This window comes from Diospyros lotus, chromosome 10 (genome assembly GCF_014633365.1).
Source record: "Diospyros lotus cultivar Yz01 chromosome 10, ASM1463336v1, whole genome shotgun sequence".
NCBI lineage: Eukaryota > Viridiplantae > Streptophyta > Magnoliopsida > Ericales > Ebenaceae > Diospyros > Diospyros lotus.
In genome coordinates this window covers 30,115,240-30,139,870 of record NC_068347.1, presented here as the reverse complement: position 1 = coordinate 30,139,870, position 24,631 = coordinate 30,115,240, and the positions used below count along the sequence as shown (strand labels likewise).

At 38.4% G+C, this 24,631-nt stretch overlaps 2 protein-coding genes across 3 annotated transcripts; both read right to left on the bottom strand.

The window, feature by feature from the left end:
• Positions 1-1,186: 1,186 nt before the first annotated feature.
• On the bottom strand, positions 1,187-10,992 carry LOC127811815 (sugar transporter ERD6-like 16). Its single transcript, XM_052351991.1, has 17 exons — positions 10,786-10,992; positions 10,624-10,686; positions 4,194-4,403; positions 4,041-4,106; positions 3,895-3,960; positions 3,725-3,800; positions 3,583-3,647; positions 3,408-3,500; positions 3,241-3,321; positions 3,059-3,143; positions 2,936-2,982; positions 2,778-2,840; positions 2,617-2,676; positions 2,476-2,529; positions 2,152-2,211; positions 1,889-2,003; positions 1,187-1,749 (listed from the first exon to the last, which is right to left on the bottom strand). The coding sequence occupies exons 3-17, from the start codon at positions 4,248-4,250 to the stop codon at positions 1,634-1,636; spliced, it is 1,104 nt and encodes a 367-aa protein (XP_052207951.1). The 5' UTR covers positions 4,251-4,403; positions 10,624-10,686; positions 10,786-10,992; the 3' UTR covers positions 1,187-1,633.
• Positions 10,993-13,317: 2,325 nt separating this feature from the next.
• Positions 13,318-23,987, bottom strand: LOC127811865 (squamosa promoter-binding-like protein 7). Of its 2 annotated transcripts, none has more exons than XM_052352054.1 (10): positions 23,261-23,987; positions 22,660-22,832; positions 22,139-22,362; positions 21,965-22,039; positions 21,751-21,858; positions 21,057-21,174; positions 19,457-19,592; positions 15,928-16,087; positions 14,763-15,338; positions 13,318-14,259 (listed from the first exon to the last, which is right to left on the bottom strand). In XM_052352054.1, the coding sequence occupies exons 1-10, from the start codon at positions 23,770-23,772 to the stop codon at positions 13,963-13,965; spliced, it is 2,379 nt and encodes a 792-aa protein (XP_052208014.1). In that variant the 5' UTR covers positions 23,773-23,987; the 3' UTR covers positions 13,318-13,962. The 2 variants fall into 2 exon arrangements, with proteins under 2 accessions (XP_052208014.1, XP_052208013.1); XM_052352053.1 differs by having other exon boundaries at positions 13,318-14,265; positions 23,261-23,986.
• Between the last annotated feature and the right edge of the window lie 644 nt (positions 23,988-24,631).

Genomic DNA, 24,631 nt, shown 5'->3' with positions numbered 1-24,631 from the left:
AGTCCTCCATTATTGTTGTTAAAAGAGGGCTACTATTAGTTAAGAATTAGGCGGCTTATCAAGTCAACAATATTTATTGTTTATTATTTATTCCCCCCAACCATTGAATGAGCATTACAATTGACAGCCCCACTTCAATCACGCTCTCATATAAACTTATTCTCAAACTCAGAGAATTATTTTGACATTATTAATGTTATTCTGATATTCATATTTTAATGTGTTATAATAAGTTTGATAAATAATTTTTATGAATTGATGTGACACACACAAATTAATAATAATTTTACTTAAAATTAATATTTTCTTAATATAAATTTCAATTTATATTTGTTGTGTGTGGGTGATTATATTTTGGTTCCTCCATGGGGTTGGTGGGGGGAATGAAGAAGCCGTGCAAGTCAACCATCAATGCGTTGGATTTGGATAGGCATGAGCACAAGGCATAGCATTGGCAGAGACACTACCAAAAGTAAAAAGACAAAATTAAGAAAGGGATAAAAGCAAAACAAGAAAGGATTAATGTTGCTGCTGCTGCCCCAACAAAAGGGGCTTTTCTTTTATACCACTCGTGCCAATTCTTTAGGTTCAGTGGACAAAGGCCCCCCAACCCCCCACGCCCCACCCTTACTATATATTGTCTTTCTTTGTTTCTAAAGTTTTAATAGCAGCCTCTCCTTTACACACCAGTAGAGGCTGGGTTGATTGGTTTGATGGATGACACTTAAGGGGGATCTTAAGAAAGCTGAAGTTGTTAGTTTGCAACAATGCTGATCGTAGTGATAAAAGAATCACGATAATGATGAGATTTTGCCTCAATAATTAGTAATAAGATGTCTTATTATTATACTATTATAATAGTTAAAACGAGGACAACCCAAATGGCACAAACCCACACATATCGTGAACTAATAGTATGAGTCCTCTCAATGGTTCAAATTTAAATTAGATTTATTGAAATAATGATTGGATACAATTTATTTACTCTTGATCATACATATTGTGAATTAATGGCACTAGCCTTTGTTATGATTTTTTAGGGTGAAATACTAAAATCACGAGTTCTATTTGTATACACATACATTAGATGGAGATATTAGCTATATATAATGTAAGTGTCAATAAAAATATCAAATTAAATATTCAAATAGCATTTCTAATAATAGTTTATGTTGTATTTTTGTTAAAAAATTTATTTGGAAACTGAAGTTTGACACTTGTTACATTAATGTTTTATATTTTGTACCACATCACATCAATATAACTGTACAACACATTAACACAAAATATTAATCAAAATATTAAATTTATGTTAAATAGCATTTCCGTATTTGTTGTGTAGTTATTGGGCATCTCTTGATGGACTGTGGTTGGTGAATTTTCTTGGGAAAATGAGCAAGGATGGTTGTGGACAGTGAATTTTCAGTTCACAATGTAGGAAATTAATTAAATACGAGCAAATGAATGGTTCAGGTTCAGTTCAGAGCATGAATCTGAGGCTTCTACCTCATTTGGCTCATCTGAGGCTCCATGGGAGACCTATTCTACATGATTTTCAGCCATACCCAGAAAATTTTCCTGAGAAAATCAGGTGATTCAGTAGCCAATTTATCATTTATGCATCAAACCCTGCCTATGAGCTGATGGATGCTTGAATTTCTTCCAGCGTTTTCCCCTTTGTTTCTGGCACCACTTTTGCCACAAATAGTACAGTCTTCACGCAAAATGCAGCGTAGAGCAAGAAGGTACCTAAAAAGAAGAAAAAAAAAAAAACCCGAATCAGAGTTAGTCCTTAATTTTCAATTTTCTAAAAACGAACACATAAAAACTGACAACAAAATCAAACGGGCCGGCCCTAAAGAATGGATTTGTCAAATTCTGTTGTAACCTGTGGAACTCCAGCTCATGAGAAAGTTGAAAGTATAAGAGACAACCCAATCACCCAACCAGTTCACTAGCACCACCAAGCTGCCAGCAACTCCCTTTACATGTATTGGGAAGATCTACCAGTTGGAAAGAAAACACATGAAATGTAAAGTCTTGGATCCGAAATTTTCTCAGAAACCAACCAAATGGTTGGTCTTCTAGGCCATCTTTCCACAGCCTAGTAAGAAAATTTAGGTAGAACGAGTTTAAGAGGTCTTAAGTTACCTCAGACATGATCACCCAAGGAACTGCTCCCATCCCAATCGAAAATGATGCTATATAAATCTGTTGTCAATAAATCAAATATAAGGAAAAAGACCCAAAAAAAATTAGACATGTGATCATCATGCAATATTCAGAATAGCAACTAAGTCTAAAACTGTCACGACCTAACCCCACATTAGTAATCTCCTAAGGAGGTCTTAGGGGTGTGTATATATACATGTATTACATAGTCTTGGGAACCCAATACTCTCACCCCAAACTTGCTTGAACTTTCTACCCCATTATCAATATATAACATAGTTATGGGATTCATTGGTAATTTACCAATACTCCAGAAGAAGCCAATATTGATACAAATCTAAGCAACAAACCCTGGCCCTGATTCATGGAAATCATGAAGAAGATCAAACTGCAACGACAATTCTGAGATTTGGGAATTGTGAATTCAGAATCCAGGTAGCTTACCTTGAGGAAGAAAGAGATTGCAGTGAGAAAGCAGCCGAGAAACATGCCGGTTGCAGACAACTTCAAAAGCAAAACCATTTCCATTTAATCTCATTGTAGCTTTTCTATGTTCTAGCGCTGAATTTGTAATAGTGCCGAAACTACTAGCAAAGGATTCTCACCATGAGAAGCAGCCTTCTTCCTGATTTGTCCATGAGCAATGCTCCAACCATAGTTATAGGAATCTGCAAAATCAACGTTTTACATCAAATTTTGGTCATACAGACAGGTTCAGTTATCAGTTCACAGCTCACTAGAGCATCGGGAGGATTAGGAAAACCTGAATTAAGGCATAAGCCACAGTTCCAATACTTCCAGAAGATAATCCTGCAAACGACAGGCTTTGCAATGTGATCAAACAAGCTTGTTGCTTAAAGGATTTGAATTCAGTTACTAGGTTTACCTGCCTCCACGAAGGTTTCAGTCACGTAGAAACCTATTCCATTTATTCCTCCAAACTGTTGGAACACCATTAATCCAACCCCAATCTATACATCATCGAAAAGTTCAAGGTATCAACATCCAAAGCTACACTAACTTGTAACAGGGTTCAGCAAGTCTTTAACAAGTACCAAAGTTTCTTACAATCACAGGTCTCGTGTATTTGCTGTCGAATAAATCAAGTATCCCGGCTTTTGGAAGACTGTTGACAGTTTTGATGTAAGCCTGTCGACATAAAGCAAACAGTCAGCTCTGCAAACGCCTAGTCCTTTTTTGAGGCCTCTGGTCCTCTGTTTACCATATAGAATCACCTGGATTTCAGTTGCTTCACGGGAGATATCAGCATTGTTGCCACGAAGCTTATGCAGTGCAGCTTCAAATTCTTTCTTGCAGCCTACCTTTGCCTGAAACTGTAAACTGTTAGCCTCATTCTAATCAAGTGTGTCTTTCGTAAAATAATCCCAAAACTTGACACTGAAAACTCACCAGCCATCTGGGGGACTCTGGGATGAAGAACAGTCCCAACAGCAGGATAACGCAGGGAACAAGTCCTTCAAAACAAACCATACATCAATTCATTTCCGAAGGGTTTAGATTATGCCCTCTTTGTTATCGAGTTAAAATTTACCGGTCAGGGCTAGTGTTCGCCATGTTACCACTGTTCCAATCAAGAAGGCAACCGATGAACCACTGACAATCATAAGCTGCAGAACAGAACTGGTGATGATCACCTACTTCTCGCTATCGGTATCAAGAAAAAACTAGACAAAAGAATATATGTTTCGTGTTCTTCCTCACCTGATTAAGTGTTGTGAGGCCTCCCCGGAGATTCTTTGGTGCTATTTCTGCGATAAACACGGGGACCTGTTCATCGACCAGTTTGTCATTTCATTAGAATTGGAAGAATGATGATGAGCATGGGTCTGAAACGCTCAGTATTTTACCACAAACGAGAAAATCCCAATGCCATATCCCGTTAAGAATCTTCCCGAATCAAGCAGAAAAGCTCCCTGCATTCAGTATCATAACGAAATTGAAGCATTTGGCAGCAAGACAATGGATTCAAGTTTACGCAAAATTTTGAACATTTTGAATACCATGGAGAAGAAGACTGCCAGCCATCCAGTGATGCAAAATCCAACTGACAGTCTCATTGCCTGTTTTCATAAGCAAGCCAAAAGGCTTTACAAATTCCAGCAAACTAGAAAAGATTCAATATTGGCAGGTTTTTGATCATCGTATTGAAAAATTTCGTACTCCTTTTCGACCGATCATGTCTGAAATTCGGCCACTTGTAACAGCACCAACTGTCAGCTTGGAATTTGTGAAATGTTATGGATCAGATATTTGTTAAAAGACCTTGGTTATATCAGTTGTCAGCCAATGAAGCTATTTTGTGACAATCAAGCTGCGCGTGCTATTGCACACAATCTAGTTCAGCATGATAGAACAAAGCACGTTGAAATTGATTGGTTCTTCATTAAAGAAAAGATAGACGGTAGGATTATTAAAATACCGCATATCAGGACAGAAAGTCAAATTGCTGATATCCTGACAAAAGCAGTATCAAGGCATGTGTTTGAAAGGTTTTTGTCCAAGTTGGGAATGTACGACATCTACTCATCAACTTGAGGGGAAGTGTTGGCTTTCTTTATTTATTTATTTATAATTAGGATGCATGTAATTAGGGTCCTACGTTATAAGAGTGATTTGCATCCATGATTATAGTAATAGGAGCAATTATAGGAAAGATTGTTTCTACAATTATAGAGCTATATAAATCAAGGTGTAAAACAGTGAAAAATATATTCATCTTCAAACTCTTCCTTTACTATCCGTTCTCCACCTCTGTCCTAATCTCTATATTCCGATTTCCGATTTGGTATCAGAGCCACATGGCTGAGAAGACGAACACCGCTGCACCCATAGTTGCTCAGTCCGAGACCTCCAACTTTAATATTGGAATGGTTCTAGATGAGAACAATTATGATCTTTGGGCACCTCTTGTTGAGATGCATATTGTTGGTAGGAGAAAGACAGGTTACCTACGTGGGTCATTGAAGGCTCCTAAGGAAGACGATCCGAAGTATGATGACTGGTTCTCTGAGGATTAGCGAGTTAAAAGCTGGTTGCTCTCTGCTATGAAGCCAGAGTTGATGAAGCGCCACGTTCGTTTGCCGACTGCAGCGGAAATATGGCGTGCGTTGAAAACTGCATTCGTGGATGAGAAAAATGAAGTCAAAATTTACACTCTTCACCAGAAGGCATTTCGCCTTCGCCAGAGTGGACGGCCCATATCTGTTTACTTTGGGGAATTGTATGAAATTTTTCAAGAATTAGACCACTATAATAAAATAGCTATGACATGTGAGAAGGATATCAAAATATACCAGGAGCTTCAAGAGCAGCAATGTGTATACATTTTCCTTAGTGGTCTCGATGATGAGTTCGAACAAGTTCGTGGCGAAATTCTTCGAAGAGATCCTCTCCCTGGTCTCCAAGCATCTTATGCTTATGTTCGTCGAGAATATGATCGGAAAATTGCTATGAAAAGTGAAGCAGACCAGGTTGAAGCCATGGTTGCTCGGAATTATATATCTTAGCGCCAGATACAAGGAGATCGATTAGAAGGTGATCGGGTGTCACAGAGTAAGTGTGCCCACTGTGGGTGTCCTGGGCATTCAAAACATAAATGTTATGAGCTCAGTGGATATCCGGAAGGATGGGATAAAACCAGGGACTCACGCCATGGTAAACCACGGGCATCCATTGCGGGAACAAATGACACGTATGTTTTGTCTAAAGAGGAGGAGCCGAACCTTGTAGCAGAATCAGCCACTGATGATTGTAGTGTTGCCTTGATTACGACTGCTAGTCACGAAGGTAAGGCCCTATCAACTTGTACTTATGTTTCGAATAGTGCTTGGGTAATTGACTCGAGAGCTACCTCCCATATTACTAATGATTCCAAATTGCTTAAAACCATATATACATCCTCTCAAACAGATATCACTACTGCAGATGGTGGTACTGCCCCAATCATTGGGGAAGGTACTATTGATCTTCCGAATAATCTTCACCTAGATACTGTCCTTGTTGTGCCATCACTCGACTATAATCTCCTCTCGATTGCTCAAATAACTGCTGCTTTATCTTGTCTTGTTATTTTTTGCCCAAACTCATGTATTTTTCAGGATGTTCGAACCGGGAGGACGATTGGCTCTGGCACTAGACAAGGAAGGCTCTACTATCTGGACTCGTCATCAGAAAGTTCTTGTCAACTTACTAGAGCTATGTTGCTTGATGGGCCTCAGATGAAAAAGTCCAAGTTTGTAGGTGATATTTGGCTTTGGCACCGACGTTTAGGTCACGCATCATTTGGTTATTTAAAAAAGTTATTTGCTACAGTTGATGTTTCTTCATTTAAGTGTGAAATTTGTGAACTGACCCATAGCCATCGAATTTCTTTCCCCCCTAGTTTGAATAAAAGTTTTGTGCCTTTTATGACAATCCATTCCGATGTTTGGGGACCCTCAAAGGTTTCTATCCTTGGTGGCGCTCACTGATTTGTTACTTTTATTGATGATTGTACTCGTATGACCTGAGTTACTCTTATGAAAACAAAGAGTGAAGTATGCTCAGTTTTTCAAAAATTCCATAAGATGGTTACCATACAGTATGGTGCTCATATCAAGGTCCTTCGAAGTGATAATGGTCGTGAGTATGTGAATGTTGCTCTGACATCTTTCTTGGATACTCATGGGATTGTTCACCCGACCACATGTCCGTACACTCCCCAACAGAAAGGCGTGACAGAGCGGAAGAATCATCACTTGCTTAATGTTGTCCGGGCTTCTCTCTTCGAAGCTCATGCACCGGTATCATATTGGGGTGAGGCTCTTTTATCTGCTACCTATTTGATTAACTGCGTGCCTTCCCGTATTGTCAATTTTCAAACCCCGTACCAGACCTTATCCACCTTGATTGCAGCCCCATCCACCACAAATTTGCCTCCTCGAGTTTTTGGATGTGTGGCGTACGTCCATCTCTATAAACACCAGCGTAGTAAGTTGGAACCCCATGCCATACAATGTATGTTTGTTGGCTATGGTCCTCACCAAAAGGGGTATCGCTGCTATCATCCTCCGACTCAACACATGTTTACCACCATGGATGTTCATTTTCATGAATCCTCCATGTATTTTTCAAAGGATGAATTTCTGAGGGAGAGCAGTCGTATAGAAATTCATAATCTTGATTATAATGATATAGCTCTACCCTATATGGTCTATCATGATAGAATGAATGATTAGGCCCCAAAATCGCCCGTGGTTAGAGGGGAACAACCACCCATGGTTAAAGGAGAGCAGGTGTTGGGTGATATACAAGCCGAGACCATAAATGATCATTTGACGGATGATGATTCAGGTGAGCAAGCCCAGATCGAGTCCAGTGGTTTCCCATGCAGTGATGACAGGTCCAGCAGCCTAGTGCCACCTCTGGTAGTGTCTAACCAATCAACTCCAGCTTCGAATTTCCCTGATTTGGTACCTCCGCGACACCTTCCACCACGAATCAATCGAGGTATTCCTAAACTTACATATGAACCCGATCCAAAATGCAAAGTTCGGTATCCTTTAAATAATTATGTGTCTACTAAACGGTTGTCGAAATCAAATAAGTCATTTGTGTGTCAATTATCCAGTGTATCTATTCCCAACAGTGTGCAGGAAGCTATGGCCAATCCCAAGTGGCAAGCAGCCATGAATGAGGAATTGCGTTCTTTAAAAACAAATAATACTTGGAGAATAGTTGACTTACCAACTGGGAAGAAACCAGTGGGATGCAAATGGGTCTTTACTATCAAGTACTTGGAAGATGGCTCGATTGATAGATACAAAGCGAGGTTAGTGGCAAAGGGATACACACAAAAATATGGCATTGATTATACAAATACATTTGCACCAGTGGCAAAGATCAATATTGTCCGTGTGTTACTGTCCTTAGCAACAAATCTTGGATGGTCGTTACATCAATTGGATGTGAAGAACGCATTCTTGCATGGAGCACTAAAGGAAGAAGTTTATATGGATCTCCCACCAGGATACCAGATTCTAGATGCAAGAAGAACCAAAGTGTGTCGATTACAAAAGTCATTATATGGTCTCAAACAATCGCCTAGAATGTGGTTTGGAAGACTTACTCAAGCAATGAGACAGCTTGGCTACAACCAGAGCAATGCTGACCATACTTTGTTCATTAAGCGAAGATGAGGTAAACTAACAGTTCTCGTAGTATATGTTGATGATATGATAATTACAGGAAATGATGAAACTAAGAGAGTGGCTCTCCAACAATATTTGTCTGCGGAGTTTGAAATGAAAGACCTTGGCTCCCTCAAGTATTTCTTGGGGATTGAAGTATCCAGGAGTAAAGATGGTATTTTCTTGTCTCAAAGAAAATATACACTTGATTTATTGAAAGATACAGGGATGGAGGCTTGCCAACCGGTTGATACACCTTTAGAGGAAGGGTTGAAACTTGGAGTAGAACCAAACCAAGTACCAGTGGATAAAGGAATATCAGCGCCTAGTTGGCCGATTGTTGTATTTGGCACATACTCGACCAGACTTGGCACATGTTCTTGGAGTTGTAAGTCAATTCATGCACAATCCTAGAAAGGAGCATATGAATACAATCATGAGGATACTAAGGTATCTCAAAGGGAGTCCTGGGAAAGGTATACTGTTTAGAAAAAATGGTCATCACAAGATTGAAGGCTATACAGATGTAGACTAGGCAGGATCAATAGACGATCGAAGATCAACATCAGGCTACTTTACATTTGTTGGCGGAAATCTGGTTACATGGAGAAGTAAAAAGCAACATGTAGTTGCTCGATCTAGTGCAGAAGCAGAATATCGAGGGATGGCGCTTGGAATTTGTGAAATGTTATGGATCAGATATTTGTTAAAAGACCTTGGTTATATCAGTTGTCAACCAATGAAGCTATTTTGTGACAATCAAGCTGCGCGTGCTATTGCACACAATCCAGTTCAACATGATAGAATAAAGTACATTGAAATTGATCAGTTCTTCATTAAAGAAAAGATAGACGGTAGGATTATTGAAATATCGCATATCAGGACAGAAAGTCAGATTGTTGATATCCTGACAAAAGCAGTATCAAGGCATGTGTTTGAAAGGTTTTTGTCCAAGTTGGGAATGTACGTGTTATGTATAAAATAATAAAAGCAGAGTGAGTGTCGAAGAAATCGGGTCAAGAAAGCGCCACGTGGCCCCCCGAGAGAGCGCCACGTGGCAGCCCCTGGGTGGCCAAAGAAGGCCACCCAGGGGGTACCACCCCCGAGTGAGGTCACTCGGGGGTGGCAGGCACGGCCCCCATGGGCAGCCGCGTGCGCTGCCAGGCAGCACGCGGTTGCCTGGTGGGGGCCGCGCCCCTGTGCTGGGGGGAGTGCCCCCCTCCCCCAAGTGGACGTCACTCGGGGGAACAGTACCCCCGAGTGACCCCACTCGGGGGAAGGCAACCGCGCGCGCGGCTGCCCGCGCAAGGCCGTGCGCGGCCGCGCGTGCGGCTGGCAGCACATGGCTGCCCGCGTAAGGCCCCGACCGCGTGCCCGGCTGCCAACATGCGGTCGCCCGTGCACACCCTTGTGCGCGACCCCCCGCACACGCAATCACTTCGCACCCGGCCCCGTGCACGGCCCCTCGCGCACTTTTTTCCATGCTCACAGATACCCTCGAGTGAAGGTCACCCAGGGATCCACACTCGCCTCCGTGGGCCTCCTATTCTTACTCCACCGCCTCCAAGAAAGTCGGCCTAAGGCTATTCCCGCGAGACTCGGTCAAAGCCCCTCCGAGATTCTTGCCACAAAACTCGGAACACGCGACACATGGATGCCCCTCTTGTTGCTATAAATAGGAGGTTACTTTCTCTCATTCGGTATGCAATCTCTGACTCTAGCATTTACTCTCTTACTTTCGAATACTCAATTTCTACGGTGATCTAACTTAGGCATCGGAGGGTCCGCGCAGGGACTTTCGCCCGCGCTCCTAACCGATTCTTTCTCTAATAGGTCATCCATCGCTCGGAAACACCTCCGGAGACTCATCCATCGCTCGGAAACGCCCTACGAGACTCACCAATCGCTGCCACATTACCCCGGGAGACTCACTCATCGCTCAGATACGCCATACGAGGGTCATCCATCGGTGGTTTCCCATTTTATAAATTTATTGTTGTAATCATGTAACAAACATCTACTCATCAACTTGAGGGGGAGTGTTGGCTTTCCTTATTTATTTATTTATAATTAGGATGCATGTAATTAGGGTCCTACTTTATAGGAGTGATTTGTATCCATGATTATAGTAACAGGAGCAATTATAGGAAAGACTATGGAGCCAAACATGGAGTACTGCACCAAGATGGTAAATCAAGCTGCAAAAATCAGATCAAAATGTAGCCAAAACAGGGAAATGGGAAGTAGTTTCAAGAAGCAGAACCTCGGATAGCGATAGATGAAGATCTTCCCTTATGGCTGATTGAGTTGGTGCTGAATAGCCCACCTGCAAAAATGAAAAAAAAAAAAAAAATTAAATCTTTGAAGGCCAAAAAACACCAGTTCAGTGGGTAAACAAGGTTTTTCTTGTGGTGAATGCACTCACACATGACCCGAATTCAAATGAGCCACAGACCGCAACAGCAGAGCTAAGCAAAACCATCATAATCGATTCCTTCTTGTTGGATGTGGAAGCAACTTCATCATCTTCAGAGCCAAAAACTATGATCTGCTCAATGAGAGGCTTTTCCAAGTCCTCAAGCCCACTGTTGCCACCCTTTTCAAGACCCTCACACTGCTCAAAAGCCATCTCTCTTCCTACAAAAATATAAATGGGAAGAAGAAGAAGAAGAAGAAGAAGAAACTATTTGTATTGTGCCAATGAGGCTGGCCTTTTCTTGTGCATTGAATGATTAGAAAATATAACAGACAGGATGGGGCTAAGAGCATGAGTTGCATTTGGGATGGAACTGTCATTGATTGTGAAGTTGTGATTTTATTGTCTCATACTGGGAGCTGGTTTATTCAAACGGACCATGGGAATGGAAATCTATTGAATTCAATGGGGAAGCTTTTAGATGCTCACAAAACCATTTGCTTGTCCTCAACTTGCCTGTACTTAAAATATGGGTATATTATTAAAGAGACAATTTACATCACTTTCACTTATCAAGGAAAGATAAATTAAGAATGGGAGGGATGTGACAACAATCATGTTTGAGGGAAAGGATAATTTCATACTTAGATATATAATTGTTGTAGAAAAATGTAAAGGAAAATTATTTAATTTATTTATGTTTTACTTTACTTATTGAAAAATAATTTTTGATTTTGATTACTTAGAGAAAATCAAAAACCTCTCATTGTTTTCTTTATATTTTAGTTAATATCTATATATATTTATTTTATATGAATATATTTTATGGATTAATGTGAAAACGACTATTGATGTGGCAAATGATAAAATTAAATATATTTATATGTTTTTGTTTCCATGGAGTCCAAGAACTCCAAACAGACCCAACCCCTTTGGCCATGCAGTGAGAAGGCAGAAAACTGAATGTTTTTTAAAACAAAAGTATCTTCTAAAGTTATTTTTAGTAACAAAATATATTTTTCTACTAAAGTAAAAGGAATAAAAAGAAAAAAAATTAGGCAAAATTTTTCCTAATGAACATTCTAAATTACAAAATATTACACTTAACAAAAGTAATAATTATAAAAACACTTCTATTTAATGTATTTTTATTTTTTGTATTAAATATTTTAATTAATTGACAATAAATGTATCATATTTTAAAATATTTTTTATTAATCAATTAAAATATTTAAATGCTAAAATGAAAAACATTAAATATACCTAATTAAGTGCTCTCATTAGCAAAACCTTAATGTTATTTATAATAATTTTATTACTTACTCACTTATAATACTAGATGATAAAATTGAGCCTCAAAAATAATTCTTCCTACAATAAAAATTTGGCCAAACTTTGATTTTTGTCCTTATACTTTCACGTTTTTTTTCGTGTACCCACTCAAATTTTTTGTTATTTCAACTATACCCCTAAACATACATTTTTTAGTCAATTCAATCACTTATACTTTTAATCTTTTTTTTATATGACAATTCAATTTTTTTATTATTTTAATTATACTCATGTAACTATATTTTCAAATCAATTTATCCTGAGTACTTTGATGCATAAGAAAAAAATAAAGTAAAATAAGTCAATTTAATCTCTTTTTTTTTTACATATTTTAAAATAAAAATTAAATTGACTCGAAAATACAAATATAAAAATATAATCAAAATAATAAAAAAATTGAGTTGTTATAAAAAAAAATTTAAAATATATAAATTAAATTGATTCGAATTTGATCAAAATAACGAAAAATTTAAATAATATAAAAAAATAAAAGTACACAATAAAAATATAGATTTGAGCATAAAAACTTTATGGCAATTTCAAGCGAGCACCATCATCAATGCATACCACAGCAGTAAGGGCCTCCCAATAACATGGCCAATACCACAATAGCCATTAGTGCCAAGTTAATTAGGCTACTTCCACTCCAGGCTGGCCTGCCCACCTCAGGAGCCACTCTTTTCATTGTTTGAATGTTGCATCAAAATGCTATCAACACAACAAATTACTTGGAAACACAATGGCTGAGAGACTAAAGGAAAAAAAGCATATGAAATGGTATTAGGGTTTCATCTCTCCAGAGGTTTCAAACATAATTAGGCTTCCGATTTTGCCTCTTTGGATAAAGCATACAAGAGCAAGACAAGACAGCTATAAGGGCATTCATATGGCTTTTGTTGGTCACTTTTCACATAAATTCCCTATAACACCCAACTGGGTGCTTTTCTTTGTTTTTTAATCCTTTTTCAGTCAACCTAATCAAGTTGCTTTGTTTTTTTTTTATATATTTAGATCTAAAAAAAAAATATTATCTTCCAAGGGCATATTAACCTAACTATGAGTTGAGTTGAGTTGAGTTGAGTACTTTACAATGACCAATTCAAAGCTCGAATATAAGGAAGAAAGTGCATTAGCTAGCCGACAATCAGTACAAAAATTATCAAATCTTAAATATGAAAAAGATTAAAGATCTAAAATTCATGTAACCACTGACATATGGTGAGAATATGATTTATGATGATGATATCTTTGGAAGAATATTGAAGAATTTGACCCAAAAAATAAGAGTACCATGATAAACAATTTTAACACAAAGAGACATTACAAGTAAAAAAATTAGTAATATGCCACTTAACCTTGTTCGTCTCCAACCTAGAATTAGCTAAAACTTTAAACAAAATAAGCAATCTAGCTGCAACTTGGCCACTAGTTGATTATAGCGAAACCTTTAGACAAACCAGCGGCGAAGGATGCCTCATTCATGATCTCTTCCCGCTGCCCTTCCAATCCATGAATTAAACCTTGTGCAAGAAACTGAGTACTTGGGGAAAGAATAATCACTATGACAATATAACCATCTTTTCTGAACAAGAACAAGAGAAGGATTGTTACCAAGTGCAAGACTAATCAATTATGAAACTGCTATTTGAATCACCAAGAAGATTTGTTATCTGATTGGTCCCGGTTTGAGGTTGAAGAGACAAAACTCGGACCAGGGTTGCCATAGAAAGCCGGCATTTAGCAATGGAGCTCGGTAGCCAAATGAGAAAACAGCGGGCACAAACATTGTGAACACTGCACTTATGCATGAGTCATGAAAATAAGACCCTTTGGATTATTAGATTCCATTAACGGCTAGGCATTGTCTAACAGACACCTGCCAATGGTAGTTGCAATTTTGCTGACATTCTGTGGGTGGAGGAGGGCCTCACATATCCCAAAACAAACGGCAGCAGCAGCAATTACATAGAAAAGGAGCCGAGAGGTCAGAAACTTGTTGGTAAATACACGATGGCAGTAGTTCCTGGGCCTTCCCTTCATACGGTTCATCCTCGCAACATCTTTATTCAGAAGTGGAACAGAACAACTGTGGTCTCCCAAATTTGATACCTCTACAGCATCCAAACTGCCTGTGTTTGTCGTCTCCTTGTCCTGAAACTACAAAAGCCATTATTGTTTATCAAGAAATGCTAACTATAGTCTATAGCTGAATATGAAGTGCCTCTTATTCATATATGATAGTACAAGGTGCCTCCAGCCACAAAAGTGAAACACAAAAACACAAACTGGATAGCCATACCCAAAGAAACTGGACCCTCAACATTAGTAAGTTAGAAAACACACCAAAAATTAAGACACCAAAAAAACAGCAAAAGCAGTCAATTAAATGGAACTGCTTATTAAACATTTACAAAAGCATTTCACATTCTGAAGCTTTCCACATTTCAATTTCAATCAGAGAAACCTACTTGCATATTGGATACAAGTGCATAGATCTCTTGACGAGATTACTTTTAAATCAGTGATAATAATGCATGCAGCAGACGATGGATATGCTGATGGGAAAATAACAGTTTTAAGCAAACGTTCTGGAAAGTAGAGACAACTGTCATTAAAATTATAAAAAAATGCCAGACAACAATTGATCTCGTCACCTGATCAATAGAAGAAACAACAGAGAGCATGTCAATTTGCGAACTTTGATACAAGCAATTCTGTCTTGGCACAAGGCATCTGGAAATTTGTACTGAATTCCCATTTTCCTGAAGTCTCTTGCAAAGGGTTTTTCTAGCTTGATCCATATTGCACCTAAGTAATTTCATCTTAGTATCAGCAATGTCATTATCCAGAGAGGGAAACTTAGTATTATTCATCAGAGTCTCCACAAAATTCAAAACTCTCATCAATGTGCTGATGGATTTATTGTGCACTAGAAAGATCAATAAACAGTTGAATCTTTCTATCTGAGATGAAGTCAAAATAAGTGATGTATCTTCCAATGCAGGTTTCCTGAGTAGCCAAGCTATATCTAAAATAAATTGAGAAAATGCTGATTGTTCAAGGATAGAAACTTCATGCGAATCAAACAAAGTACTATCTGAGAGGAACTTGGATCCTTTCAAAGTCGGAGATGCTACAAAGCTCTGCTCCATAATCCTCATTTCGGAACAAATATCTTGGTTCCCAATTAGAATTGGGATGAAGTTGGATATGCCAGACTCATTCTCAACCTACAAATTTAGAGGGCAAATAAAAAAGTTCAGAGCTGACAGTTGATGGCAATTACCTAGTGCTATGACATAATAACATGTACAACACTTTGTTTTCGCATGAAGCTGGAACCCAAGCACATGCCACTTTCCTTGTCTACATCTAGTCTACAAATTTTAGAAAACACTAGTAAACTATATTTATCAGTAGTGACTTAGTATGGAAACAAATAAAGATAAATTTAGTTATACATATTGGAAATACAAAACACATATTCCACAGTGGTGTGAAGAAATATTGCCATAGATTTCAAACACTAATACTCATCGAAACCATCTAAAGTATAGGTCCAAATTTCTATCATAATATTGGCATATAAGTAGGAAAGAACTTGTCCCAGAAAGAAAAAAAGCACAGAATATAGAACACCCCCCCACTTCAAATTTCTAACAATAATCACTAATACATCAATACTGCTAAGAAGATGTAATATACATATCTACAAATTCCAGAAGCATCATTTATGGATGATGTTATGTTAAACTTCAGATGATAAGGAAAGAAAAACAAAGGAATAAGACAGTGATAGCATGCCCCAATATATAATACCTCAACAAATGCAGGGCCAAAAAGATTTGTTTCAGTGTGAGGGATACATATTTTCAATAACTGATGATTTAAACTTGCAGTGACCCCTTCCATTTCACCATATAAAGGCAGAACAGAATAATCATATTCCAGGTACTTCCCAGCAAAAGATACAAGAAACCTGCCATCAACCCCAATGAGAATTGCATTAGTCCAAGGAAAACATCAACAAAACCTTAATATGGATAGCCATTCTTGTACAGGTAATACAAAGAAAAATAACATTATGAGCCCAAGATAGGCTGGAAGCAGAAAGAATGTAAAATTCAAATGATCCACAAAGGTCACAAGCATAATAAATCCTAAATGCCAATTTCCAGATTCCTTAAGGCCGAAGTAAAAGGCACAAGAGAACCTAGAACAGTTTCAGGGAGATGAATTAAAAGACCACCAGATAAATTTACCATCACTCATTTTTAACTGCCTCTCCTTTATTAAAAAGTACCAGCTGCATTCATATTATCCTCGAAGAGTACCAGCTACATTAACCAATAAGCATATAAGATGTTTCAACTTCAGGCTCACCAGCAGTATTTGATTGATTAAGCACTCTCCTTTTATTCTCCATCTGCAGCCACATATTGTGTCAAGGATGCCATATCAGGTTCAATCCTTGCATTTCTATCCTTTACTTGTCCTGGTACCATCTTCAATGCATACTATTATAGTCCGAAGTTTGTGATCAAGTTATAGGGCAATGTACTTGAACTTTGATGAAAGGATTAATTGAAAGATTGTGTTTATGCATTTTCCTACCCTTGCAACCTATTTCTCTTTTTAGTTAACTGCAATCAAGAGCTCGGTGGAGAGAACTCTTCAATCTCTGAGTTTTAAGGAACTCAACCTTGAAGGAATTTCTGCATAATACTTTCATTGATTTCCCCTTCTTTTTAAGTTCAACAGAATTTAAAAACCAAAACTAAATAACCACCTACCCAAAACGTTTTACATAGAAAAGTGAAACTGACATAAAAAAGAAACTGAAATATTACTAGAGGGAACTGTCATAAAAACTGAAGCTTAAAACAGAAACTGTCATAAAATTGATCCCTTTTTCTTGCACCCATGTGTGTCGTGTTGAAAGACCTGCCCACTAAATGGAACCACCTTGACCAAGCCCATAACATGCATACAGCATCAGTCCCAAAATCAATTGGCATCTGCAAAAATCAAACCACATCTCCAGAATCCCCTGATCCATGTATCATATGGTGTTACTCTGCTACCTCAAGTGTCTCATCCTTTATTATACAGTCAATTGTCCATATCAATATTTCCGTTTCCATGAAACCACTGAAATATTCATATGGCGAATTTTGTACAGAGTATAACCCCCTTATACAGCTTTTCTGTTTATCGCATTTTTACTTGTCAAAAAAAAAAACAGATGGGGTTTATTGACTACCGACAAATGATCTGATAAAACAAATCAATGCTTTCACTTAATCCCCTTAGGAAAGTTCTTATTCTATTAATTTGGATCAAGCAGGCAGGTATAGTAATGGTACTACCTAAAAATATCTATAAATTGAATCCGCCATAGTTTGCAACCGATTTAGGGAAATTGTCTTTGTCCTGAATGCAACTTGAACTCCTATCATTCACTCCTGTTGTTTTCTATGAAGCATCAAATGATGCCAAACGGTTGGGGGGTCACTTGGCAACCGTGGGCTGCCCACTGGAGGGCCACTTTGGCAGCCACCTTTGGCCCAAGCCCAAGCCCTTTAACTTTGTCTGTTAGCCTGTTGCAGATCGTGTTGCACGATGGCATCCCAGCCATTACTATTGCCTTTACTCTTTGCCATTGCAGCCGTCCAGTTGCCTTATTTATCGCGCGGCCTCGAGATTGATGAAGGCGATCGGAAGTCGAGAGAAAAGTGAGGGGGTGGCCGAGAGTAGCTCATTTTGTTAGGGTTTATTCTCTCTCTCTCTGTAAATGCTTTGTACAGTCTTCGTTTTCATTTCATTCTTCTGTGTTCTCTGGTTCGTTTTAAGGTAAGCTTTTAACCTGTATTAAGTGGTTTTGAGCAATTTTCTAGAGAACCAGGGTTGTCCAGTTTGATCTTGTATGGGTATAATCGGATTTATTCATATAGTGGAGCAAGCTCTTCTCACCGAAGCTCAAGTGGATGTAGCCCCTATTTGGGGTGAACCACTATAAATCTCTTGCCTCTTGTTACGTTTTATTTTTTATATCTGCTGTGTTTGAGTTGTTTGTTTTATACTTTCGGCCATCCATGTTTATTCAGCAGTGTGTGATTTTGGCTTGAAAAGGGGTTTGCTATCTCTGTTTTATTTGTAACAACACCTTACTCATGTTATGACTGCTACAGTGCTACTCACAGAAAAAGCATCCTAATATCATGGTTGTATTCTCCTGTGCCTCCCTAACAATGCATGAATCAGAAGAAGAAGGAATATGAAGCTGCCATTTGGTTTAGTTAAGAAAACAAATTACAAGATTAGAAGCCATTACTATTTTAATCTGAAACTAATTCTTTCATTTGTTATGTTAAGTATTGTTCACATTGCATTTGGCACAAAGTTCTGTTATTCATGGAAAGTTGAAAATAAAGAGTCAGCAAAGCAAAAACTGATCCAAGATATAAGAAAGTCTTATAGAAGAGTACACTTTGCCACCATAAATCATCAGGTTCCACCATTCACCGGTCTGAGCATTGATTATGTACTCAAGATTCAAACATACAATGATACAACCCCAACTTGCAGGCAGGATGAAGACATCCACCTGCCCCATGTTACTGAGAGTAACCCACTGATGACTTACTGTTGTAGTATAGAATCACTTTAGATTACTTGCAATAACTGGTGCAGGCAGGGAGCATTTCAACTATGTGCTAGCTTACAATTACTTCTTTATGTCCACCATTTTTCAAATATATCGTAAAAGGTAAACTTAAGAAGACTATGAATGGCATTGTAAAACGAATTTCTTTTCTACTAATTTTGGTACAGAAAGTTACACATAGGACCCTAACATATTCTAAATTTTATGACTCCAACAGCAGCTCATTTCATTCCTTTCTTTTAGTTTCACTTCTTCATAGGTTGAAGAAGTTTTATACTTAGAGCTTCCTCATTGTTTAAGTTGGTCTTCTCAAGGTACTCAAGCACGCCATGTGTTACAGATACTCTCCCTTCCTATTAAAAAATGGAAAAAGAAAAGAAAAAATATCTAAATAACTAAGTGTTGATCAAAGAACTAATGCTCATGACCCCATGCCACCTATTTATCATGTTTTATTTATTTATTTTGGTTAGTTGTAGGGGGATACAATCATTGTCATTATACAATGCACTGAACTATAATAAACAAAGATAAGAACAAAAAGAGTTAAGTAAAAGCGAATATTGAACTTAAATGGAATACATATGCAAAGTCATATTTCTTCAAAGAAGATCTTTTTATTTGTTTATTTTTTTGGCTAAGTACTTATTCAAAGAAGATAAATATGCCAAGTTCACACACCGAAATTTAGGTTGAATTAGATTACTTCCACAAGCCACAAACTCCATGGGTTTCCCAGCTTCAAAACACGTAGGATGCACATAGTGAAGTTTTGGTGTGTGCTCCATCACCTTAACAGACATTACTGAAGTTCCATCTGCATACATTAGATTGCTAAGAATGATTAGAAAGTGACCAAGCTTGACAATGCAAACCGTTACCATGAAAAGCAACATTCCCATGGCTGTCAATAGCAGTCAGCAAGCAAAAGCATATAGTCCACGGAGAAAGATAGCTTTCTATCAAATTATGCTGATCCAGAAATGTTCTTTCCTATTTCATGCTCCAACTAGAAAAGTGGAACATGTTCTCTATACAACAATCACAAGCCTTAATCCAACTAGACAGAGTGGCGCATGAATTCTAGCTCTCCAACTATCTCTATTCATGGTCACATCCCCTACAGTACATTACATCCTATGTCATGTTTAAGGATTTCCCAATAAATTTTCTTTAGTCTTTCTCAACTTCTTTTGCTGCCCTACTTATTTCATTCCACACATTCGCCTCCTAAGTGTGCCTTTTGGTCATCTTCTCCCATGTCTAAACCATCTTAGTCAATCATCACATATCTTATCTTTCAATAAGTGTCACTCTAACCTTATTATGTACTCACATATGCTGTGCATACCTCCAAAATCATTCAATAAAAACAAGTAAATGACAAACATCTCACATGAGAAAGACCCACACACAAGCCGCACAAACCAGAAAGAGATGGAAAAAACAGCACATCCTCCATCAAAACTGTCCTTTCCCCTCCACTAGATGCCATTAAAGGATAAATATAAAAATGGATTACTAGAAGAAGGCTATTTTATTTTTGTTAGTATTACTAGAAGTTATTACTTTCTTTTCTACTCAAAAAGAGAGAGAATGAAGCCCAAAGTGATCAGAATTATTTTTCTCATAAATATGAAACGTCCAACTTCTAGGCTTCTAATCTTCAAATGCAATTGCACACATAAAGACACAGAAAAACCTACCCTTCCAGCCTTCTAAGAAGATAACCGAATTACAAACCATCTAACTCCATGAACTACTAATCTTCTGCCAAAACTGATACTTAAAAACTATTCATACAAACTGGAAGCGTGTGTTGATGAAAGAATCCTTTGCCAGCCCTTCATTCCAAAAGAAGAAATTGACCAAGGAGATTGGCTCGTACTTGCACCAATCCAAAGGTTATCTATTAGCTGATCGACTAGTCCATCTCCCCTTATCCTAAATCAGTGCTGCACCAGTAACTCCTTTTATGAATAACTGGCTATTTTGAAGCTTCAGTTTGGAAGGTAAATGGAACAAAGCTTTGTCACTTTTTATATGAATATGTACACACCTTTACATTAATCCTGTCTTGTTAGGTTTTTCAACTTTAATTTCTATCATGGCCGTCAACATAGAACATAAACAGCATACTGAACTTTGACAGTTTTCATCACAAGTGTAAAGCATACAAAATAACAAAAATTAAGATTACTCAAACTATAGCACATTGATAAGAAGATATACAACAACATGGTGATGTAGATGAAGTTGAGATATTGAGGGATTGGCCTACCTCCCATAACACGAAAAATCAAGTTGTCAAGATAAACTAGTAAAGTGCCTCTTCCAGATAGCATCTTTTGGGGAGCAGTAACAAAATCATGTATATGCAAAGCAGGGTCTTGAAGTAACTGCCCAACAGAATGCACATGCTGAAATTACATTGTGAAGCTAAGAAACATACAAAGAAAACTACAGGTTGAAAACGATGATAAAAACCACATGCGAATAATGCCATGGCCAGAAAAGCAAACACTAAACCATGTTCTTATTTAGACATCTTTTGGGCTACTTAATTTCCTGGCATGGATGTTGACAGGAATTGATTGAAACTTTAGCATTAGCTCTCAAACGTACACCTTTAGACAATTTGATTCAATGGAGAGATAACCAGGGGCAGTTTTGCAAGCAAGATTGTTTGGACTAGCCCAATTTTCTATAGGCTCTACATTCACTTACATAGCTTTCTTAATTACCCCATGTGTTGTATCCATGATAATCTCGCTTCTTTTGATGGGGAGGGGTCTACCTTATATTTCTAGATCCAGAATCCGAATTGTATTCGTGAATACAACAAGGAAATTGAACAATGTCTACAAAGAGCAGTTCAAAATTATGTAGTGTCATTAAATGCTTCCATCTTTACAGGGAGAAGGATAATAAATGCCTCCAAAAATTAGCTTCCAATGCAGTAAAATAAACATTACCTTAGACCACATAAAATTTGGCATGGCAATGAACACAGTCAATATCGTACAACCAGGACGGATGTAGCCTTCCAACTCAACAGGCATACTGTCCAACCATTGAAATATCTGTGAAAAAGCACTCATGTTAACCAACCCCAAGTATCTGTGGTGCAGGAAAAGAAGAGTTCAATCTCCTTTAAATACTAAACTGTAATAGTAATCCTGTAAATACTTGGTGCCGAAGTCGTCTGGGAAATTCTGCAGGATTCCAATCATAAAGTTTGAAGGAGATCCGACCAGTTGGGCACTGCAGGAAAGAAACCCCAGATCAACCAACCTTATTTTAAATAACTTTCTCAAAAAAAATTGAAACAAATGTAAGCCCAACAAGGATCCATAAACATACCTTGGAAGAGTAAGCACTCTTGTCAACAAAATCACCTGAAGAATAAGCATGTTTGGATTTATCTTTGTCTCCATCTATTTGGACCTCACCAGATGCCATAAGGGACACAAAACTATCACTCTGGCTTTTCTGTGGACCAGGATTTAAGCAGAGCGTAGAAACCTGTCCTTCAGACCCCATTAATGTCTCCATTTCTGCTATTTGACTGCTGAAGCATATGCCATCTGCTCCACACAGAACTCTTTTAGTTTAACAATTAAATATATAAGGAAGTGAAACTCAATGGGTATAACAAGGTGAATCTCCTTAATCATGAATGTCATTCAATAATATCTCCTATCTGCCATACAACGCAAACAAGGTAGCCATGCTGAATATTTACTTGACAATGGTTAAAGAGTAAATCATCCACCCCAGTTCAACATATCCAAAACTAGGAAACTGGTGCAACTTCTTTTAGGGACAGGCAGACTACAGTATACAAAATCACAATTGGAAATACAGAATAATTTTGGCAAAACCTTTTCCATTTTCACCATCACAAGCTACATCTTCAGTCGGAGCATGCCCTTGGCCTTCCCTTTCTACAGTAACTCCAGACTCATTTGGTTTTCTTCTGCGTCTATTATTGTGGCGCTCTAATTTTCTACGACAACTACGCTTGCCTTCATCAAAATCTGATAAGATATGAAACCTGCCAATCAAATATCAAAAAAGAAGAAAGTTGCATCAGAACCAAACGAACAATTTGATACATGTCAGCCATAAAATGAAGGCACTGCCACAGTCATCATAGCCCTAAACATAAAATAATCAATGTTGACAAAAAAGTAATGTCTGTGTATACCTGAATCTCTATAGGTCTGTAAACTGCATGTAGATGATCATACATTGAAACAAATGAAAACGCCAATAATTGAGGCTTTATCTCATCTCTTATGTAAGACCTTTATAACTAATATCATACCTAGCAGTTTCCTAAGATAATTTGTAATGAAAGGCACGCATAGCTCACAAATTGTACATGGAAACTTAAAACCCTGGAATTATACATGCAACCTAGAACCAAACAGTTATACATGTAAATTAAAACCTAGCAATTATACAAGGAAATGAGCTTACTTCCCACACTGCTGGCAGTATCTCTTCCTCTGGCCGTCAAGAACAACAGACCTAGCATTCGCGCATCGGAGACACACCCGGTGCCGACGATGGTACCCTTTGAGTTCGCCGATATCTGCTTCGCACCCAGGCACCTGACATCTCGCCGCCACCCGAGACCTCTTCTTCCCCGGCAGCCCCTCCTCCTCCAACTTCTCGTCCATCTCCGGGCACGCGCAGGGGATCCGGCCGGCAAGGAAGTTGGAACACGTAGCCCTCGGGTCCCTCTTCCTGACCCGACCCGAACCCGATTGGGCGGAGCTCTCCTGGAGCTGAGACTCCGGTTGGGCGGGGTCAGAGTCGACAGAGGGGGTGAATAGTTGACCGCCGTCGTCGAGAGCAGCGAAATCGAAGATTTCGGACCAGTTCCAAAGTGAAGACGACGAGGAGGGGTCGTCGTGTATTGGAGCGTCGGTGATCAGGTTCTCCATTTCCGCGGCGTCCGGCGGTGGCGATGGAGATGGAAGGTCCATTGCTTGAAGGGCTCAAGAGATTTGCCGAGTGGTTGACGTGGGTGGGTCGAGTTGGTGGTGGTGGTGGTGGTTAGAGAGAGAGAGAGAGCGAAAGAGGGAGAGTGAGACGTGACTGGGTGGCTGTTCGGAATCCGAAGAGTCGGCAGTCAGCGGTGTCGGATGCAGAGTTGTAAGAGAGTCGGTTGAGTTGAAGGGATTTGTGCCCTGCGGGCAGTAGCAGCGTGCAACCCAATCCCTTTACGGATGTGGAGTCAAAAGTCAACAATTAGCTCCTATATGTTGTTAAAGCCCAAAACCACAGGATAAACATCCCTTGTGAGATGCACGTGGTGATCGCCAAGAAGACGGGAACGGTGTGGGACCCACCCACAATGAAGCCATTATGACGACATCTTGAACTCCAATCATGAGTTGTTTCATGTTTCAACCCACGCTCTTTCCCCTCCACGCGCGCAAAAGTACCTTGCCGGACCTGACGACGTCGTTCCAAACTTGGGAAGGGAATCCCAAAAAGGTAGGAATTTTCTGGCAAATTACCCCCTTCGGAAAAAAAATTGGCAAATTTTGCAAAATATTTTATACGAAAATATTGTTTAGGCATTTATTTATAACACTTTTTATAATATTTATGTATTAATATATTATATATTTATATTAATATTATATAAAATATAATATATTATCATCAAATAATATTTCTGTATTTTATAAATCATGTTGAGAAAATAGACACTTGTATATTCGTAAATAATTACAAAATTAATAAAAAAAATTAAAACATTTGCAAAGCAAAATTATGTTATTTGAATTTACAAAATTTATGAGATAATAAATTCAATTTTACTTTTTATTTAAAAAT